This window comes from Vitis vinifera, chromosome 5 (assembly GCF_030704535.1).
Source record: "Vitis vinifera cultivar Pinot Noir 40024 chromosome 5, ASM3070453v1".
NCBI classification, from domain to species: Eukaryota; Viridiplantae; Streptophyta; class Magnoliopsida; order Vitales; family Vitaceae; genus Vitis; species Vitis vinifera.
In genome coordinates, this window is record NC_081809.1 from 16,918,668 (window position 1) to 16,946,011 (window position 27,344).

At 35.9% G+C, this 27,344-nt stretch overlaps 1 protein-coding gene across 3 annotated transcripts; it reads left to right on the forward strand.

The window, feature by feature from the left end:
• Positions 1-3,124: 3,124 nt before the first annotated feature.
• Positions 3,125-25,498, forward strand: LOC100250375 (uncharacterized). 3 transcript variants are annotated; one of them, XR_785856.3, is made up of 5 exons: positions 3,125-3,369; positions 3,611-4,602; positions 23,102-24,113; positions 24,419-24,984; positions 25,066-25,498. XR_785856.3 is itself a non-coding variant. In XM_010652028.3 (4 exons), exons 2-4 carry the CDS (start codon positions 4,525-4,527, stop codon positions 24,901-24,903), a joined length of 1,575 nt encoding a protein of 524 aa, XP_010650330.1. In that variant the 5' UTR covers positions 3,125-3,369; positions 3,611-4,524; the 3' UTR covers positions 24,904-25,498. The 3 variants fall into 3 exon arrangements, 2 of the variants coding, with proteins under 2 accessions (XP_010650330.1, XP_059592976.1); XM_010652028.3 differs by having other exon boundaries at positions 24,419-25,498; XM_059736993.1 differs by having other exon boundaries at positions 3,125-4,602; positions 24,419-25,498.
• The last annotated feature ends 1,846 nt before the right edge of the window (positions 25,499-27,344 follow it).

A 27,344-nucleotide genomic window follows, 5' to 3' on the forward strand; every position in this document is an offset into this window, starting at 1 on the left:
TACCCACCTTTGAAATGGGAAAAAATGTTAAAAGCAAAATTTGCATATCTTTTAATCTAATGATCTATGTTATCGAATAGGATTATTATTGCTTTTTTCATTGAAAAAAAATTAAAAAGAATAGGATTTAAATTTTTGAAAGAAAATGCAATGACATGAAGTCCATAAAAGGAAAAAAAAAAAAACAATTTCTTCCATTAATTGCAAAGTTTGCTTACAATAAATAATCCCACATCATGAATGTATAGATGGAAAGCACAAATAAATCCTTGTCTTTCCATTCATTTCATAAGTGATATAAATAAAATTTTCATTTTAGTCTATGCTAAATTTTATATAAAAATAATTATTTTATATGAATGAATTCTGCGACTAATCACTTTGAATTAATCCATATAATAATTACCAAATACTTAAAATATTGAGAAATAACAAAATTTCTAACATTTCTAACAACCTCGTGGAAAAATGTGGACCTCACAATTTTAAGTAAGCCTGTGGAAGATATTTCCTAACCAGAAATATTGCATCCAAAGCAAAAATAAAGTCGAGAATCCATAGTGAGTGACGAAACAAAGGGAACATCCCCAAACTAAAATATTCCATCACCTGAACTCCACTTGTCACCATAGGATGCTCATCACCTTCTTTGGGATATGCTAACATCCCACGGGCCCTGACGGGAACAGCAAGACCTCGCATGAACCCACGACCAGGAAGAGAGCCAGTCGCCCATGGCAGGCAATGGCGGATTGACACGTGTATGGCCAGATCAAAATCAGATTGAGTTGGGGGTAGTGACACGTGGATCTGCAGCACTAGCAGAGTGATAGCGAGGGGACCAACCCACATGCGCTTAGGCAAATGGCTTCTCACTCTACATCTCCTTCTTTACCATTCATCCCCACTCTCACGCCATTCCTCCAGCGCGTGTACTACTCTTCCCCCCCTCTCTCTCCTACACTTCACAAATATCTTTACTGTTGCGCCGGAATTACCGGACAACACCCATAGTTTTCAATCCAAATTCATATTTCTTACTAAAGAAAAAAAAAATCCCTAATTTAAAAAGGATAATTTCCACTTTGTTTTTAAAACATTAAATATAATTTTTAATCCAAATTATTAATATTTTCCAAATTAAGATCCGTGATGTCATAAATATACATTAAAAATTTTAATAACATTTTATTTATATATTTAATATATCAAATTAAATAATAAAATTAATTAATATTTTAAATTTTATTAAATACAACAGGTATAATATTTAAGTATAAAAATATATTTAAGATGAAGAAAAATTATAATATTTAATTTTATCTCTATCACTTTGCATTTTACTATTTTAAAATTATTATATTAATTAATTTATATTATTTTTAAATATATTATTATATATTTTAGTTTACAACAATATTAGATAAATATGTTCCACAACCTTTGATGATATGCATCCTATGAAATTATACAATTACCCCTCTTTTTATTAAATTACCAAGGTGGGCATGGATGTAATTACAAAAAATAAAGGAAGTGGAATATTTTATTTGTGGTGTTTGTTTTTTATACTTAATTCTAAATTAACTTAAAACTAAATAGTGTTTAATAGCATTAAGTATTAAGTTATTTGTTTTTTGCAATATTTTTATTTATTTTAAGCATTAAAAAGTGAAAGAAAAACCAATATATTATGTTTCTCATTTAGAAAAAAGTCAAATATTTTGACTTTTTTATTCAGTCAAAACTTTATAACAAGTTACAACCTAAAGTTTGAAAGAAAATTATTTTAAGTAAAAAGCTAAAAAAAATAAAAATCTTCTTATTACTTTTTGAATTATTTTATTATTTTTAGGTAATTATAACTTTTAAAAACTATTATATTAGGTATCATATATCTAATAAAAAAGATCTTATTGGAAGCCTATGCTTGACTCTTTTCAACTATATTTGTTCTCGAAAAATTTGAGGGAAAGAAAATAGAAAAAAAAAAGAAATAGAAATAAAAAAAATGATAGAGAATAAAAAATAGAGTTAAAGTTAATAAATTATTTTTATTTACTATTTTAACTAGTTTTATTTATTTTAACTCATGCATAAAAAAGTTAATAAATAATTTTAAAATACATAAGTTTTTAACTAATTTTAATTATATTTAATTTTCTTTGAATTTTCTATGGGACTACCAAACATAATAAAGTCATTTTCTTTATTATTATTTGTCTTTCTTTAGTATTTTTCGGGAACCAAACATAACCTTCACAATTCGATATAAAAGTGATGATTTTGATAAATCCAACTTCATGAAAAAGACAAATATAAAACCGCATTCACCATTTCATTTTGGCATTATGAATGAAGAATGCTCGTTCCAAATTTCAAAATATAATAGATAACATATTTAATTTCTTCATTTTCATAAATTTAGAAAATCATTTGGACTAATTCATTAACAATTACTTCAATTTTATTATATAATATATTACCAAATATAGCATCAAAACACTTTTTTTAATTTATATTTAAACATTTATTTATTTTTACAATGCTTCTAATAAAAAGACTATTAACAAAAACACTATATATTAAAATTAATTTAATCATAATGATTCTCAAATAATCTAATCATAATGCTAGAAAAAGTTAAGAAGGAGAATATCGATTTTCTATGCTTAAAATAGAATATTATTTATTATTTTAATTTTGATATAAATGTAACAATCTTGGGAGAATTTAACTTGGACTGAATTTAAATTTGACTTACATAATCTAAAAAATTTGAGCTTAATCTAATCAAAGATAAGATTAAGAGGTTTGAATTGTCTCACATTAATTTTGTGTTGGACCAAGTTGACCCTAGACCTTTCTTTTAGTTTTAAATTCAAAAGATGACGTAAAATTAGAAAAACCAGACGCTGGATTTTTTACTCACCCAAATTAGGACATTTTAGTAATTTTACGTATATGACTTTTAAGTCATAGGAGAGGGACAGTAACAATGGTGAAAAATGGGTGGTTGATGACTGATGAGAGAGAAGAGAGTGAGAATGAGCGCGTGGGATTTGAAACTCGGAAAGCCAGCAGGGAGTCTCTCTCTAGACTCCCTCTCAATATATGGAGGTTTCGCACTCGGTTCACCCTTTTTCCCCTTTGATTCGCGTGTAACCTCCGAAGGAAAACTTACTGAGAGGGTCTGAAGAAAGACAGGACACACTCAACGCACACAGAGAAGAGAGGCTCATCACTGCTTCTACTCCTTCTCCTTCTCCTTCTCCAATTTTGTTTGAATGCTTCCTTGTTGTGAAATCAATCTCGGATGCTCAGAGAGATCTTGTCCCTTCTACAATGTTCACTTTGTAGAGAGACAAGGTATAGCAACATCACAAGCCCAATCATTTCTTTTTCTGCTAATTCGCTGATTCCCTCCCCGCACCCTTCTTTTTCGCTTTTGATCGATACCTATTCCCAAATATAAAGCGTTAGATTTTCATTTTTTACCTCCTCCTTTATTCCTTCGAAATTGTTTTTTCTTCGAATCTTTGATTTCTGAGAATTCAAATTAGGGTTTCCTTTTCTAGTGCTTGACGTTTGTGTTCCTTGATTTTTTTAGGGTTTCGTGGAATCGTTACTGGGTAGTTCTCGATTTTGGGAATTTTTGAGTAATTAGGGTTACGATCAGAGCTAGATTGAAGAACCAAGTGCACTCCTGACTCTTGATTTCGGAAGTAAAGGCCAGGAGCTTTGATAGCTCTAAGGTTGGATTTTGGGACATTGAATTTGCAGACGTTGATGGTGAACATTCTTGGTTCTGGTATGGAAGAGGACTGTAGCTATGGAATTGTGTAGGCAGTGATCGGGAATCCGAATTGCTTGTTTTTGATTGAGGATTTCTGGATTTTTTCCGGTTTCAGCGTGTTTGATCTTTCAGTAGGGGATGCTTTTGGTATTGGGTTTTGGTTGTAAGAGGGAGGTGATGGTTCTTTATTGGCCTAGAAGGCAACACAAACGATCAGATTTTACTGGACCGTTTTTGTTTCTCAGAAAACCTTTTGGGTTAACATAGTTTGAGCATAATCCGTAACCCAAGTGTTTTTATAGTGATTCCTGCATCTGGGTTCGTTGAGCTTGTTTAGTGTAGTATATTACAGCAAGTTGGATCCAACTCCTATCTGTGATGAGCAGTTCTTTTGAATTTGAATTTTGGACAAATCTGCCTCATTGTGGAAAGGAGGATTAAGGTGGTTAGCTGTGTGTGGGAGCTTTAGTTTTGAAACACATATTGGACAAATTTGACTGACCTGAGTGAACATTTGCGGCAAAGGAAAGTTAAATTTGGTGGCTTTAGAAATTTACTGATAGCTTTATGGAGGATTATTGAAGCTGGAAATGAATGCGGGGTCATGGTGCATGGACAGGAGCATAGTTGCTGGTCCGTTTCCTTTTTGGAACAGTACAACTGGAAAGTAATTCAAGTCATTTTATGTGTGGAGGGTGCTAGTTTTCTGTATTCAAGATTTCTGTGCAATGTCTCGCTGCTTTCCGTTTCCGCCTCCAGGGTATGAAAAAAAGGCTAGGACAGATGATGCAGACTTACTAAAAAAGGTTAATCTGTTTTTCTTACATTTACTGCTTTTCATAATTAGCAAGCATTCATTTACCAATTCCTGGATGTCCTATGGATGTGAATTCCATTGTGCTTTATACATAATTAGAAATGAGCCATATGGTTTTCATTGCCATGGAACATTAAAGAGCCTCTTAATCTTTCAAGACCTTTCTGTCTTACATTGAGTTTGTGAGTGTTACATAACTTTTCATCATTGTTTCAACTCAATATCTGACTGGTTGAAATGGCAGAGCATCATTTCTGTTCTGATATAAAATATTTGGGAATGTCCCCTTTACCTATTAACATTTCCTGTTTTCTATTGTTCTGTTTTCACTGCCAGTGGGATAAGCTGCATTATTTTGATTTTAGTCGAAGTTATGATCACAGAGCTTCTTTTCTGATTTTGACCAAAGTTATACTTGCAGGAAATTTACATAAAAAAATGACTAAGTAGCCAGTCTTTTTCTTCTATATGAATGTGTCGGAGTTTTTTGTTATGTTTTCCGACAACACATGTATTTATTTCTGATCACACACTGGGGGTCAGGTGATCTAAAAAATTTCCTATGTTAGATGCTTGAATACTGGTGATGTGGGCTGGTCACTAATAACCATCCAAAGGCAATTTGTAAACTTATGATTAGATGATCTTAAGAACTGAGTTTTCATCTATGACAGAATTTTCTCTGAGCTTAGGAATTCTGGTTCTGTGGGAAAAAAAGAAAAAAAGAATGAGATGCATAGCAGCTATCGGTAGTGTAGCCTAATTAAGGTAACATTCAAACTGCCTTTTTGTAAGATCCAGAGTTGAAATTTTGCTTAGGAATTTAGACATACACCTTCGTATTATTTTTATAGGCTATTGTATTAGATCTAACCCTAGTTGACAATCACTAATTGGTGAATGATTTTAGAAGAGTCATTGCCCAGTTTCTTTTTTGGATCCTAATATGCTTAAAGGCTTGTCTTTGTAAGCTAAATAAGGTTGCCAATTTATCAGTTTGAATTAGTCTTATAGAAGGAGATTCTTCTGAAATGGATGATTATAAAATCATGCCTCTAAACAATTCTTAAGAGGAAAAATGGTCCCTCCATAATTCCATATTTAGAGGTTAGGTAGGAGGAAAAAAATTCCCATATGAATACCTATAGTTGTGTGTATGAAATTTTAAATTGTAATATAGAATTCTTAAGAGGAGAAATGATTTTAAAATCTTTGTACTTAGAGATAGGGAACAAGAGAAAAGAGATCTGCATACAAACACCTCCAGTTCTATGCATGAAATTTTAAACTTTTGTCATATGGAATTACTTAGGAGGGTGAATGGTTATCTTATTTAGATCACAGGCCTATTTTTTAACATGAGTGCCTTATATATATATGTATGTATGTATGTATATTTATTTTAAATAAAATGCCTTCTAGAAACACTTTAATAATGAGTTAGTTTGCACCATGTAACTAATTCAACTTTTTTCTATTTGACACTTACTCTTATAGTGGTGTATGCATAGTTTTCAAAGGCACACCTAAGGCGTAAAATTTTCCAAAGGCTTAGGCACAAGCAACCCAAGGCACATGCCCGAGCAAAGTGAGGTGCAACCTAATGTGCATGTCAATTTTATAAACTATGATCCAACAATTCAGTTCAATAGACAAAATGAATTAAACTTTCAAGCATTTAAAAAAATTATCTGACAAAAACTTAATGCAGTTATATTAAATTTCAATGTATATATCCCAAATTTCAGGAATCCGTGTTAGAAAAGAAAACTAGAATGAAAATAGGCAAGGCACATGCCTTGGCAAGTGAGGTAAGGGGTCGTTGCACCTTTTTTTTTTTTTGATCGATAAGTATAAGATTGTATTGCAAAGAGACGCTAAAGAAGCGACCCACCAGATTACAGTATAAAGAGACTTACCCCCTTACAAAAGGGCCCAAACATCAAAGGACAAGGCAAAACAAAAAAACCCCTCCCTTAACGCATACACATCCAGTCTATAAAATCTATTAGGGTCGAAGGACCATTTTTTATCCACAATTTGGATTCCGACCACAAAAAATACACAAAAGATGCTTTCAGCCTTTGAATGGACAGCCCACAATCCTCAAATGCAATTGAATTTCTAGCCTTCCAAATAACCCAAAACAAGCATAACGGTCCCAATTGCCATGCCACCTTCCTTTTCTTTCCCACAAAAGACCCCCTCCACCCTAAAAGGGTTTCCTTGACCGACCGGGGGAAAACCCACGAAACACCAAACAAGGAAAGGAACACCATCCATACTTCCCTCGTTTTTTCACAATGGATAAGAAGGTGGTCAATTGTCTCCTCACTCTTATGGCAAAGAAAACATCTATTTGCCATAACCCAACCTCTCTTTTGCAAGCGATCCAAGGTTAGGACTCTCCCCCAAGAAGCCTCCCACGCAAAAAAGCTCAATTTGGGCTGCACACAAGAGTTCCATATAATTTTTGAAGGGAAAAAAGCAAGAGACCCCGGCTGCATGGTCCTATACAAAGATTTCACCGAAAAATCCTCATTCTTTGATGCCATCCACTTCACCTTATCCTCCTCATCCCCCCTAACCTTCTTCCCCTCCAAGCAACAAAATAGCCTTTCCACTTCTTCCAACTCCCAATCGTTGAAAGGTCTATTGAAACAAGGGTTCCAACTTCCCCCCCATTCCCCCTCGGCTGTCCACACTTCATTTACCCAAGCCTCTTTGTTCGAAGCTAAAGCAAATAAAGAAGGAAATGTTCCTTTAACAAGGGGTCGTTGCACCTTGGGCCTAGGCACACCTAAAATGCTCCTTTAACACCTACGGGTGTATGTGTATCCAGTTATTCAGAAGTTAAAGATCTGGCCTCTTGCTTGATGTAGTAAGTATGCCATGAAATCCCCTTTTTCAGTTTAGATTAGAAGGATATGTGGAACTATTTTGGGGAAGCAGAAACAAAAAATTCAAGAAAAAAATGAAGCACTCCCCCCCCCCCCCCCCCCCCCAAAAAAAAAGGGAAGTATATAGAGAAAGTTTAAGTGGTAAATAAATGTTAGGAAAATATTTGGAGATTTTTAAGATTAGGAAATGTTATTCAAGTTTTTTTAATATAAAATTACTTAGGGATGACATGCATTGGGGGACTTTTTTCCCCAAAATTTGGTTGGTTATTTTTTATTAATTGTCCATGTTTTACATATTTATTTATTCCTTTTTTTTATCATGTTGAGTATCATTGCATTGATGCCAAATTAATGAAGTTCTAATAATGTCTTGAAAAAACAAAGATTAAATTTCAATTTTTTTGTGAGGATTAGTTGACTACTGCCCCAAAGCTGTGTGACCAAGCATGCAAGAACTTTGAAGAACTGTCTTAGACAGAGTTTGGTCAGAACTTTCAATTTGACCAAGCAACTCCTTTTTGTTTTTCTTTCATCTCTTTTCTTTCTCCAAAATAGTGACATGCATAAATAGGTCATCTTCTGTGTTAACTTCCATCTTTGATCTACAAATTTGCCTTGCCACCCTATAAGGGTGTCAAAGGCTTTCTTTGGATGGACCTAGACCAACCCAAAATAAGGAAAACACCAAACACCAAGACTGGATTGACCAATTACAGTGGATTAGGACATGGACCTCCGTTTCTTTCTATTGCTTGGAAAGACAACACTTAAAGCTCCCAAATCATCATCTTCCTGTATCTCTAAATTATCAAAATCTGCTAGAATAATGTAAGCATAGCCTGTGGACACGTCTATAGGGTATCCACATGAATTGCATTGAGAATTTCTTTAATATTAGAATTATTATCACTATAAGCTCCTCCATAGTAGCAAACAAATTTAAAATTCCTAATGGTATTCAGATTACTTTCTATTGAGCTTGGTGAAGTCTGGGTGTGTGAAGAGGAGTGAAGATAAAGTTTGTGGTTTTTGTTTCTTCATATGTGGCCAGTTGCATGCAATTCATTCTTATTGCCCATATATATTGAGTGGTCAATGTTGATTTAGTGATATGCCAAGGCATTTCCTGACATTGATCAACACCTAGAAAAGCTTGAGGTTTTTAGTCTTATGCCTATAGTTTGTGTGAATGGTTTTAGTTTCTGTGAAGCAATATACATGTCTACTTTCTGATCAACAACAATTATATGCCTTAGAAGGATTGCTTGTCCTTCTTTGTGCTTAGCCTTCAATGATGAATATATTTTCTTTCTGATATTAAAAGAGTATTTAGTATTGCAGATGGTAAGGGATATTTTCTTTCTGATATTAAAAGAGTATTTAGTATTGCAGATGGTAAGGGACCAGCGTTCTTTCATTGTGCTATTGTATGATACTTGAAGCTATGTTTGTAGTTTTCATAACTGTTTGTTTGGTTATATTTATTTAAGTTGGGCTTCACTAATTAATAATTCAAAATTTCCTCTGAATATTGTGGTCTATCACACTTACATTCTGTGGAGATTTGGATAATTGCAGGGATGCCCCCTGTTGTTTTTATCTGGCAGCTCTTCCTTCTGGTTTGCTTTTTTTGTTTGCAATACTAGTCTCCCTCCCTTCCTCCACCTCCAATTCAATTTTTTTTAGTGGCCTAAAGAAATATTATTTTAATCCCCTTATAACCTGGTTGAAGTTATAGTGTTTAAGCTTTATCCAAAATTTTATGCTGCCCCATCTTCAACTTAATTACAAGTATTACGGTATCCTTGTTCAGACACAGTAGTTATCTTGGTACATTCCACTAGCTTTTGTGGATGCTCAATGTTGTTCATTATGTTTGAAGAAATTAGTTCAGCCAAGCCACAATCAAGCCTTTGGGGTACTGATTTGTCTTCCCATCCATCATGGAATGAATAATCATTGTTTCACAAATTCTGGTCTGAACCAATTTGAATGTGGTAACAAAATACTGATCTGGGTTGCTGCCTGTTGTTAGTCTTCTGCTTGAATTCTGCCCTTTGAGCTGATCCTATCAACTTGAGTCAACAGGAACTTCCAGAATCAAATTAAGAACGTTCTCTTATCATTTTGGTTATTCCAGTGGCTCTAGAGCTCAAAATTGATTCCATTGATCTCCAACTGCAAGATGTATTCTATTATCATGAACCATATATCTTTTAACTAATGTCACTTTATCGCCTTTTTCTGTGAAAATTGAATTGTGACCAGTTTTGAGTTGATATTATATTTTATTGGTCATGCAAAAACTTTATTGCTGTGGGATCTTTTGTGATCTCTGTTTGGCATCCCTTGCATGTTCTCATTGTCAGTCAAAGAGCTTCTGTTTGGATGGCATGGTAGGTATGTCGTCAAGCAATATAGGCAAATATTGAGATTTGCTCCTCTTTTGCTTGTTTGGTGCATTTGGAGAGAGTACAATGACAGAATATTCAATAAGGAGGAGCATTCTGATCAGTGGCTAAAAAAGGCTCTCCCCAAAATTCTATATGTTTGGCCTCTCATTTCTTTAGGAGGTCTAGATCTTTCCTTTTTTTGGACTAATGTTTTGGGTGGGGCCTTTGGACTCAAAGCCAATTGTTCTTTCCTTTGCTTTTCATCTTTTCTCATCCTTTGGCACTTTTTTGTATACTTCCTGTGCATATGGTTTATGCCTCGTTTTAATACGTCACCTCACTGCCTATTAAGAAATATTCTTCCTCCCCTTCCCCTCCCTCCTCTCCCATCCTTTGTGCTATTAGTTCCTTGTGTTCAGGAAGATCTATTGTCTTTCTCCAAATGGAATGAATACCAGCATGTATTTCCTTGTACTTTCCCATTGGCTTCATCTTGCAAGTTCTGTTGTGGTTGTCTTATTGAGTTTTATTTCTTTGATTGCTGGGTGCACTAGTATGTTGCTGGAAACATCTTTTTTCACTTAGAAGATTGTGGAGTACAACTGTACAACGGTTTCTGACTTTCATATTACAAGCTTTTTATTTTTATTTTTATTTTATATTTTTGGTTTTTTGTTTTCAAAATTTTTAAATTATAAATTTTAATTTAAAAATATTTTATTATTTTAAAATTTTTATTTATTTTTTGGTCTGCCAATATGCTCAATCTTGATGGTTTTGGGTATGAGGATTATATGTGTTATTGCATAAGCTACCAGATATAAACGTTTGTGGGGTTTATTGGTGACATGTTTTTAGGGTGCTTACAGTACATCTAGCTTTAAGAACACAGTGTTATCATCCTTTGTAAGATGTTTACTTTTTGCTTTGTTGATATTATCAAAGCAATGCCTGTTTCTGCTTTCTTTCACAAGAATAACTATACGTTGTTGTTGTTGGTTTTTTTTTTTTTAAATATTTATCTGAATGTATGTTGGTTTTGGTTTGAATTGCAAATGGTTATACAAAATCTTGTTCTTTTTAGAAGCTCACATTTTGTTAGGTTAGGGATTGTGGACTATGACTATACTATGGTTTCTGACGTTTGTATGCTACAGCTCTTGTTTTATGTCAGCTGCATGTCATTAGGCATATAAGGGTTCTTTATATGTATTATTTTTTATTTATCAATAAGCAAAAGAAATGTATTACGAAGAGGCGCTAAAATAGTGACCCACAGAAATACAGTATAGAGATACTCACTCCCTTGCATTTGGATCCAAAACAACAAGGAAAAACAAAAAACCTTCTCCCTCATCGCGAACCCACCCAATCTACAAAATCTATTAAGGTTGAAGGACCATCTTTAGATGTATTATAGGATATGCTACTGAATATTCATCTTCTGCGGTTTACTGGTAGCATGTTTGGCCCTGGTTTTTTTTTTTTTTTTTTTTTTTCCTTTCTCTTAAGAGTACTTAAAGTATGCCTAGGTTTAAGAACATAGTGTTGGGATATTTTCTCACAAGATGTTTACTGTGTTGATATTGCCTAAGCTATTTAGAATTCTGATTTTTTCATAAGTGCAACTATGCTTCAAGTAATTCTATCTGTATATGTTATTAAATGCATATAGAAAATCAGCTTGTTGGTTATGTGGATATTAAGAGTGTGTGCAGTTTTTCTTGAAAGGAAAAGTATCTGCTGATACATATTTCTCTATAGATGCACCCAAACATAAACTCATGTTGGACAAGGTTCCAATGTGTATTTTAAGGTTACATTTTGATTTGATCTTGTAGAGGATGTACCCCATCTTAAGTTGTTGGTATAAGGTTTTGTTAAGTTGAGAGAAGTAACATATGGTTGGCGGATATGCTCATAAATGTTTTCCCAAAAGTTTTTAAGATACTTATTCAACTTTCACAATCCACATTTCTTCATGGTGGGAATAGTTCTTAAAATGATAAAACCCTTAGCCCTTAGCACATAATTTTACATAAACTTCAAAGTGAATGGTGAAAAAGCATTTACTGCACTTTTAAGAGTAAAGGAGATGTTTAGAGTTACTTGAACTATTATTATATCAAATAAAGAGTTATTATGTGAAGCTTCAATAGATAGTGGTTGAAAATATTGCCAAAGATCTGAATCTTGGAAAGAATATCTAAAACTAGTTTGGTTTTGGACCAAGGAGAAGCTAACTTCAAGGTTGATTAATCAAAAGGTTTAGAGTGAAGGAACTTAGTGTGGTCTTTATGGAGATAAACAATATGACCAGCATGCTATAGAGATAATATGGTAGGTTAGAGAAATGAAAGGAGCATTGAAGAGATTTATCAATGTGACCATGCACATGTATAGTGTGCCTTTGACTATTATAAAAAAAGTCAAGGAATTTTCTGTTGCTTATGTCAGGTTCAACATCAAACTCCTACCTTCTAGAAAGACACTTTATTTTGAAGAGGGTCTGAGATGAATATGACTGTAACTCTGATATACAATTGTCAAAAAGCCTACCATTTTCAGGTCTGTTATAAGTAATGGCTAAAACTGAGTATTTGGAATTTAGAGCTGGGAGAAGAAACAGGGTTTCAAATGAGTAGAATGAAGTTTTGCTATGTGGTTTAATGAAAGAAATTATGCATAAGTTGTCCTATGGACAGGAATAACAAGCTGCTCATGTTCAGAAAGAATGGGGTGTTTTTTGTTGATTTAAACACAAATTACCTGCATTGATATGTTTTTGCTGTGGAGTTCCAATTAGTTCTGATTTTTCCCTCTGAATTATGTGGCATCTGCTGATGGTTGATCTCAACATCTTGTATTGAAGTTTTAGGGGCTTGGTAAACAAGGATGAAAGCAATGTAGTTGAAACTTCATTATTAAATGGAAGGTGTGGTGGTGATACATTCCTGATGATCAATCTCTGAACATTGCATTAGAGTTTTAAATTCCTGGTATAAAGGACTAGAGCTTTGTAGCTGAAGCTTGGTTGTTAATGGAAGGTCAAAGTTGCTATTTGTGTTAAGGTTAAGCTTTTCTTAATAGAGAGCATTTTTTGGGAGTAAAATGGTTGTGCCAGTCTTTTTTTAAATCTCTTGGGCTATCATTGTCATTTGGGATAAGGTTTTTTTGTGCATGCAAGCTCCTGGCTGGGCTCTTATATGATATCTGCCCCTAAAGTAAAATAAAGAAAATTCTTTTGGTGGAAACACAAAGTTTGTGGTAGTACAGATTGTTGCTTTAGGGAGAACTTGTAAGGGTAGGAGCTTGACTCAGATTGATTTTGATGTTGAAGGAAAAGAAGCTTGAGAAAGATGATGTTATTTGGAGAGCATATTAAAGGGAGTGTTTTGATGGATCTTTCTCATAATAGCGTTCCCAAAACTAGATCTTGTGGTTGGGATAACCTTAGTATGATCACAGTGGATAAAATGTGTTTATGAGTGTGTGCGTATTGCTGAAGCTTGGATTGTTTGGTTGGGGGTGTTACTAACATCAACCTTCTTAGAACTAAATCAACTCATGATTTTATTCTATAGAATCTACTATATTCATGAGTTGTGAGTAGAAAAATGGATCCTTTTAGATTTGAAAATATGTGGGAAAATTTGACTTCTAAGAGGGGAATGGTTTGTATTTGTTTTGGATGTCAAATTAGCGGGTTGAAGTTTAAAATTGTTGAGTAGAAGTACAACATGGATGCTGGTGTGGAATAAAGAAGGTAGTTGAGATCATAATTCAAAACCATGGTATCGGACTTGGCAAACCTTGAGGTGGATTGTCCTTGAAACTTCAGATTGGTTTTGAGTGATACACACTATCTTTTAAATAGTTATATGTTTTAAATTGGTTTATGATAGTATTAAGAGTAGAAAATTTTTAGACATTATTATACATATTTTTAGGTCCAATACTAATTTTTGTTAATTGGTGTATTAAAAACTTGGAATTGTAGCTTAATAAGATTTATTTTTTATTTTCAAAATTTAAAAGTAAATATAATAAAAAATTTTAATTGATAACAATTCATTAATTGTTTAAGAATAAGGTATTTTGAATTTTTTTTCTTAGTCATAAATTTAGGTATTTTTTTCCTTAATTGTTATGGGGAATCATTGGGAGATGTAGATTCTTTATTTTTTTCCCCTCCTTTTCATGGGACTCGAGTTGTCAAATGATTTATTTCCAAGTTGTGAATGAATCATTATTGAACTACATAATATTTGACGCGCCAATTGATCTTGTCATGGCCATGACCAAGGTGGATAAGACCTAGCTGAGTCGTACTAGTTTTGGACAAACTTCAAACCATGCTTGAGATTGTCACATCCATTGATGCTATGTAATAATTGCAAGACATAGTAATCAGGTTGTAGAAGCTTGATATTCTTAAGGAGGTTTGTTGTTGGTAGAAGAGTAAAAAGGTGTTTGATAAAACTAAAAATTAAGAAAATTAAGTATTGAAAACTTTTGTACTAAATTATAGAAAGATAAATGTTTTTTTTTTGATAGATAAACACAGAAAATTTATTAAAAGAAGGGAGCAAGAAGGCAACCTGAAGCATACAGGGAGTATACATGAGAAGCCCCTCAACAAAAAACACAAGGAAACAAACACTTACCAACCCTCAATTAGAACCCAACCAATCAACAAAGTTAATTAAGGAATGAGGTTCTCCATCTAAACAAGACTTAGACCAAGAGAAAAGATTACAAACGAAGGAGTTTTTCAATCTTTGGATTGACAAAGCCTCATTATAAAAAACTATCCTATTTCTTTCTTTCCAAACCGTCCAAAATAAATAAAGGGGAGCTGCCCGCCAAGTCTTTCCACGCTTCTTGTCCACAAAGGAAGCGAACCAACCAAGGAGAGTGTCTCTAACCGAAAGCAAAAGGACCCAATTAACCCCAAACAACGAAAACACAAGATTCCACAACACCCTTGCCTTGGGGCAATGAATAAGGATGTGGTTTATTGTCTCCTCATCATCACAACACAAGAAGCACCTGTTTGCTAAAATCCAGCCCCTCCTTTTGAGTTGATCTTGGGTTAGCACCTTCCCCCAAGAAGCTTCCCAAGCAAAAAAACCCACCTTTGTAGGCACGCAAGGGCTCCAAATGATTCTCCAAGGAAACGAGACTGCACCACTAGAATCAAGAGTATTGTAAAGGGATTTTATAGAGAAAATCCCATTCTTAGAAGCATTCCACAACACTCTATCCTCCATCCCAACAATAAGCCTCTTTCCTTGAAGGAACGAAAGGAGACTCACCACCGCCTCCATCTCCCAATCATTAAATGGTCTAGAGAAATAAGGATACCATCCCCCCGCATCCCCCATAGAGTCCCAACAATCCGCTACCCACGCATCTTGAGAGACCGCAAAAGCAAACAAAGAAGGAAAAGCCTCACAAAGGGGAATGTTTCCACACCAAATGTCCTTCCAAAATTTCACCCTTCTACCATCCCCTACAGTGAAGGAAACGTTTTTAAACATCAGAATGCCTTCCTTTCTAATTTCCTTCCACAACCCCAACCCATAGCCTTCCTTAACCTCACGAGAGATCCACCCTCCTCCTTCTTCCCCATACTTCCTACTGATAATAAGCTTCCAAAAAGACTCTCTTTCAGCCGCAAAGCGCCAGCTCCATTTACACAACAGGGCCCTATTGAGGATAGAAAAATTTCTAATCCTCAAACCACCCTTCATTTTATGAGAGCGAACCACGTCCCACTTTACAAGATGAGGCCTCTTCTCCAAAGCACCCCCACCCCAAAGGAAATCCCTTTGGATTTTCTCAAGCCTCAATCTAACAACTCTTGGTATATGCATCAAGGACATAAGATAGATCGGCATGCTAGCCAAAGTGCTCCAAATGAGAGTGATTCTCCCCCCCTTAGAAATGAATTGCCTCTTCCACAAAGCGAGTCTCTTCGTCATCCTTTCTTCCACACCATCCCACACAGCCACCGATTTGTGAGGAGCACCTAGAGGTAGCCCCAAATAAGTGGAGGGAAGGGAACCCACTTTGCATCCCAGTTCAGAAGCCAATATCTCAGCATTCTCAACTCTTCCCACCGGCAGAATTTCACTCTTGTTCAAATTCATGCTCAGACTAGAGATGTCTTCAAACCACATTAAAAGCCAGCTTAGAACAACCATTTGATCTTGGGAATCCTCACAAAAAACCAACGTATCATCCGCGAACAACAGGTGAGACACTTGAATCCCATTGCCACCCCTACCCCTTAACCTGCAGCCGGTCAGGAAGCCCCCCCTAACTGCTCTGTTAATGAGGCAGCTTAAGGCCTCCATTCCTAAGACAAACAAGTAAGGGGAAATGGGGTCCCCTTGCCTTAACCCTCGAGTACTCTGGAAAAAACCCGCAGGCGAACCGTTAATCAAAACTGAGAAGGAAGCAGTGGAGATGCACCACCTGATCCAACCAGTCCATTTCTCCCCAAAACCCATTTTTTGCATCACTGTCATAAGAAAATCCCAGTTAATATGGTCGTAAGCCTTCTCTAGGTCCAATTTGCATAACACATCAACTTCATCCCCTTTTAGTAGCGAGTCTATGGCCTCATTAGCAATTAACGCAGCATCAAGGATTTGCCTTCCTTCAACAAAGGCATTTTGGGTAGGAGACACCACCTTACTCACTACCTTCTTCAACCTATTAGCTAGGACCTTAGCAAGAATCTTGTATAGACCTCCCACCAAGCTAATGGGTCTATAGTTGCGTAAATCATCAGCCCCGCCTTTCTTAGGGACTAAATGTTGTGATTGCCAATTTACAAAAATGAAGATTATTTGCTTAATTTGAGGCTAAGTATTGAATGTGATTCAACCATGTCATGAATAAAAAAATTAAGTAGAATGATGTCCTTGAGGCCTAGCTCAAGTGGTAAAGGGATGGGGAGGGTTTGTGGGAGGTTCCAGGTTCAAGTCTCAATGGGGATGAAAATTTACCCATCAATAAAAATAAAAAATAAAAAAAAAATTGAGTAAAATGATTTATTTTACAAACTTGTATTATATAGTGATCATGGCAATTCTTATACATAAACATTTCATCATACACATATTTGAGGCCAATCCATATATGATAATAAAATTTTCTACATATATATTTATATGAAGTATAGTTTTGATAGGCAAATAAAACTGTATTGAACAATGACTAACACAAAAAGTGGGGCATTGATGTACACAAGAAGTTTGCAAAGGTAACCACAAGGAGAATTAAAGAAAACTACATAAAAAAACCTACTATCTGCTACTTAGTTCTTCAATGAAATGTAAAAGAAATAATCTAGACCATTCTTGAAGGGTATTTGATGAAAGTCTCCTCCAATTTCTAGTTAGAAAACTCCCCAGTGTTGAAGGCCCAACTATTATGCTCTGTACATATGCATCAAAAAGAGCAAGTAGGAGTCATGTGTCACACTTCCTCAAGAATTCATGTATTGAGCCTTCCAACCTAACAAGAGATCTTTGATTAATTTTGGAAGTGCCCACTCGATAATAGTAAATAATATATTCCTTGATTTTTTTTTGATAGGTAAATAAGCATAATATATTAAACGTGCTAAATAATATATTCCTTAATAATCAGGCTTTATTGCTGTGAATTAAAAATATGCTTTTGTTACTCTACAATTGCTTCATGAATCCCACGCCTATTCACTGAAGACTAAATCTTCTCTCAAGTAGCGTTCCAAGTAGCCCTTGAGGCCTGGCTCAAGTGGTAAAAGGTTGGGGAGGGTTTGTGGGAGGTTCCAAGTTCAAGTTCTAATGGGGACAAAAAATTTATGTATTAAAAAAATAATAATAATAGTGTTCCAAGTTAAAAAAAAAAAAAAAAAAAATTACAAAGAAGAAGAAGAAAAAAGGAAGGAAAAAAAGAAACCCTTACATGGGGAATTGGAACCCCACGCCTTTTTTGCAAGGAAAAGAATAAGATCCCTCAAATACATCAAATTGTAAAAGGAGTTCACTTGATACCTACCTCCCTTTCTTTTCTCCCTTCCATAAGAGGCTATCCTCCTTTCTCTAATCAAATTAAGAAAATGGATGCTTCATGAACATATCCACCACTTCTAGCTCCTATTCTTGAAAAATGCCTTTGAAAATGGAGGTTGTAATGACCCTAACCTTCCTCAATCACAAAAGATCTACCACTCTTGCAAATTTGGTAGTAGCTGGACTAGAAGAAAATGCTTATTTCAAGGAGCCTAAACCCACTTGGCCAACTATGGTGGTTTGAAGGTTGAGCTCTTTTTTTTTTTTTTTTTGATAGGAAACCACACATGAATATATTGATTGAAAAAGAAGTACAATAGGAGGATGAGGAATCCTCCTGCCAAAGGTGAAACTAAACAACACAAAAAGATAACAAGACACTACACTATGTCAACTACGCACAAGCACCCTTGACTATACCGTTCCATTGGAACTACACACTGCTAGCCAATCTAGTTGTAATACGTTAAAGGGAATGCCCTTAAAAACCGCGGAACAAAAAGCCCAAAGAGAAGCAAGGAAATGAATGGGGTCCCAAAGATTATCTGAATTCCTAGCTTTGTCCTCAAATATCCTAACATTTCTTTCCCGTCACACAACCCAAATTAAAGCTATGCACGCGTTTTGCCACAGAACTAACCCTTTCTTGGACTTGCCAAAACCTTTATAATTGATGAACATCATGTCTGAAATGTTTCTCGGAGGAACCCAATCCATCTTGGCTAGTTGAAATAGTCTGTGCCACAACCCCAACAACATAGAACAATGAAGGAAGAGATGATCTGCTGATTCTCCTTGCTCCATACACAGCTTACAAATGTCAGGGCTAAGAGCTTTGTGAGGTCTCCTCAATTGTAGCAAGTCATTGGTATTTACCTTCTTGTGTGCCACAAGCCAGACAAAGGCCTTAACTTTGAAAGGGACATGAGATTTCCATACAAACTTAGTGGGGAAAAATGGAAATGAATCAGGCATTTGGGACAAGGTTGTAAAGAAAGACTTGATTGTAAACAATCTTGAAGACAATAAGGACCAAGATCTCGCATCTAAAGCGGAAGTGGATAAATGCATACAATCAAGAGAGCGCATGAGGCATTCTAGATCTTCTATCTCAGAATCAGATAGATTACGACGGAAATTAAAGTTCCATGAGAAAGGGCGAGCAAAACCGAGAATTGAAGATATAGGAATATTTTTATCCATTACTACTCTAAATAGTCTTGGATATTGGTCTTTGAAGATTTGGTCCCCCCACCACAAATCTTCCCAAAAGCGAATTCTTTCCCCATCTCCTACGACAAACCGAGTATACTTGGAAAAATCCTGAAAGACTTGTGCAATGGCCTTCCAAGGACAACGATGTGACCATCTGACTAAAGTGTTGGCATCCCAACCATTTGGGTGTGCCTCGTAGATGCTAAGAATGACCTGATGCCACAGAGCTGTACTCTCCCTAGGAAACCTCCACAACCATTTCCTTAAAAGAGCACGATTCCTTAAAGGAATCTTTCCAAACCCCAAACCCCCTTTTACCCTCGGCTTACACACTGCATCCCAACTAACAAGATGATCTCTTTTACCTTCCCCAACCCCTGACCAAAGAAAATCCCTTTGCATCCTCTCAACTTTTGCAGCCATTGAAGCGGAAATCTTAAACAGAGAAAGAAAGTAGCTAGGGATGTGGGAAAGGCATGATTGTACAAGAGTTATCCTACCATCGAAAGATAAGTAAGCCTTTTGCCACCCGTCTAATCTCCTAGAGATTCTCTCAATCACTGGATCCCAGAATCCACAAGTAGTTGGATTCCCTCCCAAAGGAAGACCCAGATAAAGTATAGGCCAAACTGAAGCCTTGCAGTCAAGCAACAAGGCTAACCTAGAGAGATGATTCTGATCAAGGTTGATGCCCATAAGATTACTCTTGTCAAGATTGACCTTAAGCCCAAAAACTTGACCAAATACTAACAATAAACTCTTAAGAGTTTGCAGTTCTTCCGCACAAGAGTTAGCAAAGAGGATGGTATCGTCTGCGAATTGTAGATGGGACACCCTACATTTATTTCTACCTACCCTGAAGCCCTCCAACAAACTTCTTTCCTTAGCTTTCAACAACATTCTACTCAACACATCTGCAACAATAGTGAACAGGAAAGGGGATAAAGGGTCACCTTGCCTTAAACCTTTAGATGCCTTGACCCACCCTTTAGCATTACCATTCACTAGAATAGCATAAGAGACCGACGACAGACAACCTCTCATCCAAATCCTCCATTTAGAACTAAATCCCTTCTTCTCCAACGCATGATCCAAAAAATCCCATTTCACATGGTCATAAGCCTTTTTAAAGTCTATCTTGAATACAACTCCTTCCTCCCCTGATCGCCTTTTCTCGTCCACAATCTCATTGGCTATAAGAACTGCATCCAGAATTTGTCTCCCTTGAACAAAAGCACCTTGAGTAAAGTGGATGGTCTCGTGTAGTACTCCTCTTAATCGCCCTGACAAGACTTTTGCTATTACCTTATAGAGACAAGTGATCAGGCTGATAGGTCTAAAATTTGAAATCTTCTTTGATTGACTCTTTTTGGGCAAAAGAACTATGAAGGAGGCATTGGTGTTTTGATAAATAATCCTGCTATTGTGAAACTCTGCAAACACCCTCACTAAGTCATCCTTGATCACATCCCAACAATTCTGAAACACTGCAATGGTGAAACCATCAGGCCCCGACGCCTTATCCCTATCTAACTGAAAAATGGCATTAAAGATCTCTTCTTCGGAAAAAGGGGAATCCAGCCTAGAAGCACTCTCTTATGATATAGGGGACCAATCAATACCTTCTACTCTCCAAGACTCTCCAGGAGGACTCGAGTAGAGCTTTTTGAAATAAAGTAATATATCCTCTGTGATGCTCTCGGAATTGTCCAACACCAAACCTCTTTCATTCTCCAAGAATTTGATGAAATTCCTGTTTCGTCTCCCGTTAGCCACTTTGTGAAACAACTTTGAATTGCAATCCCCGTCCTTAACCCATTTTACCTTAGCTTTTTGTCTCCAATGAATTTCTTCCCTCAATTATTTCCTCTAGCTCCCCTCTTCTTACAATTCTTTGAATAGAAAGATCAGAAGAGAGAACCCCTTCTTGTTCAATGACATCAATGTTAGCTATTTCATCCAAGATGGTTTTTTTCCTTTCCTTTAGCATTCCAAAACTATTCTTATTCCAATCTTTCAATTTTGCCTTAACAAATTGTAACTTCCTCATGAACTTGTGACCTTCCCAACCATTTCCTTCAAATTCTCTCCACCAACTACTAAAGCACTCTTTGAAACTAGGATGTTGCAACCACATATTCTCAAACCTAAAAGGTTGAACTCATCCCATCCACCTCTCATGGTTTTCGACAACTCCACATTATGTACCCCCTCACCTTTTGTGTTTTCAACCAACATCCATCTTTTGGAGCTTTCCTTTAAGGATCCTCTACAAAATTGTCCCTCATGTTGGCAAATTTTCACAGCTACTTGCCAAGTGGGGCTTTGTATATGGTAGGAAGTTTTTTGATGCCTAAACCACTGCCCTTTTTATTTGAGCACACCAACAATCAATCACCTTATGAATCCTTTTTCCCTTTGGGTGATCCCCCGATAGGAAATCTCTTTGAATCTTTTCCAGTTTAACTCCCACTTTTTGTGGAAACGAAAAATAAGAATATGAAGTGATTATGTAAAATAGAGTGTGCCTTAAATAAAACTCAATTCTTCCCTTTTTTGATAAGTACTATTTCTTTTGAGAAGCCAATATACTCTTAAAGTACTCCTCCACTAACTCCCAAACTGCACTAGACTTCAAAAGGCACTCCTAAAGGTAAGGTCTAAATAGGTCGAAGGAAGGTGACCGACCCTTATATCCAAAAGAAGCAAATCTATCTGTCTCTATCTCATTAACCATCATAATCAATTTGCTCCTTTGCAAATTGATTTTTAAGCCCAATACTAGCTCAAAGCATATCAACACCCTCTCAAATGCCTCAAATAATCCTCACTAGCCTCTTAGAAAGTGAAGTATCATGAACAAAGAGGAGATGGTAAAATTCCTTGCCCTCTACCTTGAACCTTAAATCCATTGATGAAATGCTTCTGCACAGGCTTGATTCAGTCCCTTGGAACTTTGGAAGAGATCTATGGGTCTTCCATTCACTAAAACTGAAAATCTAATGTACATGAAGTTACGTTTGAGATAATATTGAAAATTTGTTAATAATCTGTAGCATCAATTACAGAACAATTGCAAGTAATTAGCCATCAGATAGTCAAAGGGCGATATTCGTAAGGAGATCTATTGTCGCATAGTGTGAAAGGTCATAGCAACTTGAAGTTCTTTCTCTTAAGTGCTGGTCTTGTAGGGTCTTTTCTGCCCTTGATGCATGGTTCCTTTCCAGCGAGGAGTTGTAGGCCTTCTGTGTGGCTTTTCATTCTAGATAATTTTTTTGTGGTTTATCAGATTATTGTCAGAAAGAGCAAATCAATCAGTCCCCTATGTTGTTGCTCTGAAGAGATGTCAGACCCCCCTTCTTCTGTGTTTTTTTTTTTTTTTTGGTTAAGGATACTTATTTGCTCTTGATCTGATTTTCTATTCCTTTTTATGCGTTGCTTATTGGTCTCCTTTCAAGTTGGTGTGTCTAGGTGTTGGCCACCAAGAGGCAGATGCTATGAAATCTTTTTAATGTTTGCTTCTTCTGGGGTTTATGAAAAGAAAAAGGAATAGGTTACTTTTTTAAGTTAGAGAGATGCCTAGTGGGAGGGTTTTTTTTTTTTTTTTGATAGGTAAAGAAAAATGTATAGTCAAAAGGGAAACACCATAAAAGCACCCCAAAGTACATAGGGAGTATACAACGGGTGCCTAAAGTGCCCCCCCAAAATCAAAAAAGGACAACTAGTGGGAGGTTGATTAGAATCCAACTGATACTAATGAGAGAAAAATGAGAGATGAAACAATTGGTTGTTATTCTGCTGTCTGCATTCAATATAATTTTGAAAATTTATCCTGTTTGTTTTTTCTTTTCATTGAATTTACATTGTTCCTTGACTTTTTTCCTTTTTGTTCATCTAATTTTTAGGAAAAGCACCGGGAGAAGAAACATAAAAAGGAAAAGAGGGAAAAAGAGAAGAAAGAAGGTAAAGAAAAAAGGGAGAAAGATCGAGGTGATGGAAGACACAAAGAGAAGAAAGACAGAAAGGATAAACATAGAGATAGAAAAAAGGATAAGGAAAAGGACAGAGAAAAAGAAAAAGACAAAAACATTACCTCAGATGAGAAGAGACTTGCATCAGAATTTGAGGGTTTTAATGCAGAGAAACTCAGTCAAAAAGAGGTCAGGGATAGAGATAAAAATAGTGTCTCCAATGAGAAGAGATTTGCTGGTCAACTTGTGGGTTACAATGAAGAGAAGCTTACTCAAAGTAGTCATCTGGGTGAGGGGAATAAGGATTCTAAATTTCTGCAGGAGTTGGGGAGGAGGATTAGAGCTGAAGATGGAGGAAATGGGAATCAGTTGGTTGAGAAGTTCACTGGTACAGATCGAAGAAAGGATGAGGCGATGGCCAGGTTGGTGGCTAAAGATGTTGGTATTCGGACTGAAGGGAAGGAAAAGAACAAGGACAAGAGAGGTGAGGATAGAAAGATTGATGGGCAAGGAGTCAGGGATGAGTCAAGAATTAGTGGAAATTCAGTGGCTCAGAGTCTTACTGGAACTGGTCTTCATAGGCTTGAAGGAACTCCGAAACCATTGGAGAAGAAGATTGAGAGGAGGATGGAAGCAAAAGAAAAGACCAAAGACAAGGAAGGTGATGATAAACGAGGAGATAAACGTAAGGATAGAGATAGAGAGAAAAAAAGTCAAGGGAAGGAGAAAGATAGGGATAAGGAGAAGAGAAAGGAGGAGAAAGAAAAGGAGAAAATTGAACACAAGAACAAAGAACTGGATAAATCAAAAGAAAGCAACAAAGATGATGTTACAGTTACCCACAATATCAAAACATCACATCTTCACAAGGACAGCAACAAGAGTGCTGCTACCGAGGGAAATCACAGGAAACGGAAGGACTCTGACACAAATGGATTTTTGCATGGTGAGTCCTTTATATATAGTGCTGCAGCACATCTATATTGCTGTTTAGTTGTGTTCACTGCAAACTGGGTTTCTCCTTTACCCAATCAAGGGGATAATAAGAGTATTTCTTTTTAACCTAGTTTAGATTCTGCTATACCTTTTAAGACATTTTTTTGGTAAAGGACTTACTTTTTGTTAAAATTTGATATCATTTGGCTGGCAGCATTTCTTACTATAAAATTAAATCAGTTTTGTAAGGCAGGTTTGAATCTGATTTATCTTATTTGCTAACAAATGCTACTTCCTTTTTGACTTTTTTTACAGTCAATGAAGTTAAGCCTAATAAGTTGCCAAGACCCACTTCTCATCCATTGATAGAGAATGGGAGGAAATTGGAACCTTGCCAAACCTCTATTCTGATTACTTCTGATAGGCAAGGAGGGACTGCTAATAATCTTAAAGTGGAAAATAAGGAGCACAAATTAAATGGTATAATAGGAGCTCAGCCATTTTCTGTCGCTTCAACAAAGCCTTTGTCTGTGGCTTCACAAGCTGACCAAATTGCTGATGCTTCTAAAAAACCGCCCCATCCAGATTCCAAGTATTTAAGTCAGGTGCTTTTGGTACCCAAAATGGAAGAATGGTCTGATTTTGATGACCAAGAGTGGCTATTTAGTAGCAGCATTTCCCAGTCAGAGAAACCCAAGATGGGTTCTTCTGGAGGTGATGAGACACCTCAAGTATGGGCGGAGGCTCTGCAAGTAGACTCAGCTGATATCTATGCTCTTCCATATGTTATTCCTTACTGATTGGTTTTGAAAACGGCATGATTCACCCGTCTATTCTATCCAAGGCAGTGGGCCCTCTCTTCAAGGAAGAAAATATGGAAGGTATGGCCATGTCTGGCTTGTTGGGAAGGATTTTCTGGTTTTATTGTTGCATTCTTTTGTTATTACGCTCCTCTGTTGCAGGAAGTATCGAGTGTGACTGGATTTGCCTTGATCTGAAATTGTTTTGTACGGAAACAAAAATCTGTCACAGATGATTGCTTGCTCTTCGGTAGGTTGGGTGCATCTTTGCAGGGCTATAGGATTAGAGGGGGTGCGGTTTTTTGCTCCTTGGATGGAACAACAACTAATTCATTCAAAATGGAAAATCCCATAAGGTCCCAAAAAAGGCAACTGAGGGAGTGTTGCTTACAAAGGGAGAAGATATAAAGCTTGTGCAATTTTTATTCTATTTGTTTTGAAGCTGAGAAACCATCTAATTGAGAGTGTGAGAGGGAAACTAGCTGTGGTCTTTGCAACTCCACCACAATTTTGATTTGTAACATAGAACTCTTCTTATTTACAAGAAATGTAAGATAGAGGGAAAATGAAAGTGGTAGTCTCATTCATTGATTCACTTCTGTTGTAATCGCTGTTTATACATCGCCAATCTGCTTTCTGATTGAATCTGCTCGTGTAGAAACATGGTTCTACTACTTGATCCCATCTATAACCCCATTTTTACTGGTGAGTGAGTATTCTCGGTATCAACATACTTTTCTTTTTGTCTTTGTGGGCATGCATATCAGTGAATGAACCATCTGGGTATCATTGCAAAAAAAACACATAAGTTTCATTTTATTAGTTTTGCCTTGCATTGCATTGCATAAAACATAATACCAGTAATGGAACTAAAATTCTTCTGTGGGGTGCCTGAGGGCCTGAGGTATTATGATCACATGATACAGGCCTATAGAATTGTTATATTGAGGCATTACTTTAAGAAGTGAGGAATTTAGGGTGTTTTTTGGTGGTAGGCTGGGACATTTCCATATAGAATCGTATCTCAGGTTTTCATTGGCTCTGCTTGTTACACACCCCCTTACAAGGTTGTTAAGACTAGGATCCATTGGTACAATGCTTAATATGTGATTGATTTGATTCGTCCTCGCTAAGGATGAAATGGGTTAGTTCTACACCACGCCTTTGCCGCCGAATATGCTTTTGGCATATTTGTTTATATGTTCACCATCAAAAAACATATATTTACGCTTATGGATCATTGACTGAAGATTATCAATTGACAAAATCCCAATGAGGAAGTATAATCATAACTGGGACAATTGTCCAAATCCTGGTAATGGGACCCAAAATCCATGAAAGAAACAAAATTTGTATATGGTACATGAACTAAATAATTTTGAGACTTTACCAAGAAGAAAAAACTTCACAAAATCTCTCAAAACAACTCCGAAAAAATCATAAAAGGATTACACGTGTTCTTTGCTTTTTGAAAAAACCATTCTGGAATAACATATTGACTTTCAATATGAAAAAAAGATCTTCCTTGTCATTTTTTGAATCATGGTCAAAGTGAAAAAATCACAGAGAATGTTTTTTTGTAATGAGATTGGTCTTATTTGCATTATTCTTTTTATTATTTTGCTAATTTTGTAGCACTACATGAAATTTATGCATGCTTTTCTCGTATTATTAAATCAGCAAAAAAGAGACACCAAATATAATGTGGAAAAACCCTTTAAATAGATGTAAAAAATTATGGAGAAAATTATTCGACTTCAATAAAATGAGGATACAAATAATTAAGTCCTCACTAATTTCTTCATTTTGAAAATTTATATAAATATATATTTCAATATTTGAGGTGAGAATCCATCACCTCATAAAACAATGAACAGATAAGGAAATAATCATACTACATGGACATCCCAAAAGATTGATGAAAAAACTTGTAACTTCATCCTTAAGCCTTAAAATTGTGTCCAAAAAACAACTATTTATATTTGGGTTTAGGAATACTCAAAAATAAAATAGACCAATTCATGGGCTTAAGTGTTGGACAAACTTAGCCCAACAACAATGCCATGGACTTGTATGTTCTCTAACTCTTGTTTATTTCCCCTAGACAATGCCAATTTGTATGGAAACTCCTCCCTTCTTTGTACACTAATTTCCCTCATACAAACCATAATACAATTTATAAACCCTGAATACTTTTTATATATGGCATGTGTCATTCTTATCTGGTAGTCGTACACTTTGACGTTCTTAAATAGGACATTGAGTCATGGGATACCACAGTAGGCATCTGTTGGATAAAAAGTGACAAGTAATGGTAAGAGATGGATGTATACCCACTTGAGTTTGTGGAAATGAGACCACTGGGTAGGAAGTTAATGCAATGTTGTCACATGGTGCTCAGGAATGGGTGGCCCTAACCTCAGTAAATGCATGAATGGAAG

Excerpts from the sequence above, each read along its gene's own strand:
- LOC100250375 (XM_059736993.1), top strand. The coding sequence starts at position 4,525 with ATGTCTCGCTGCTTTCCGTTTCCGCCTCCAGGGTATGAAAAAAAGGCT. Across the intron at positions 4,603-23,101 it reads ATGCAGACTTACTAAAAAAG|GAAAAGCACCGGGAGAAGAA; the intron begins GTTAATCTGTTT and ends TCTAATTTTTAG. Across the intron at positions 24,114-24,418 it reads CACAAATGGATTTTTGCATG|TCAATGAAGTTAAGCCTAAT; the intron begins GTGAGTCCTTTA and ends CTTTTTTTACAG.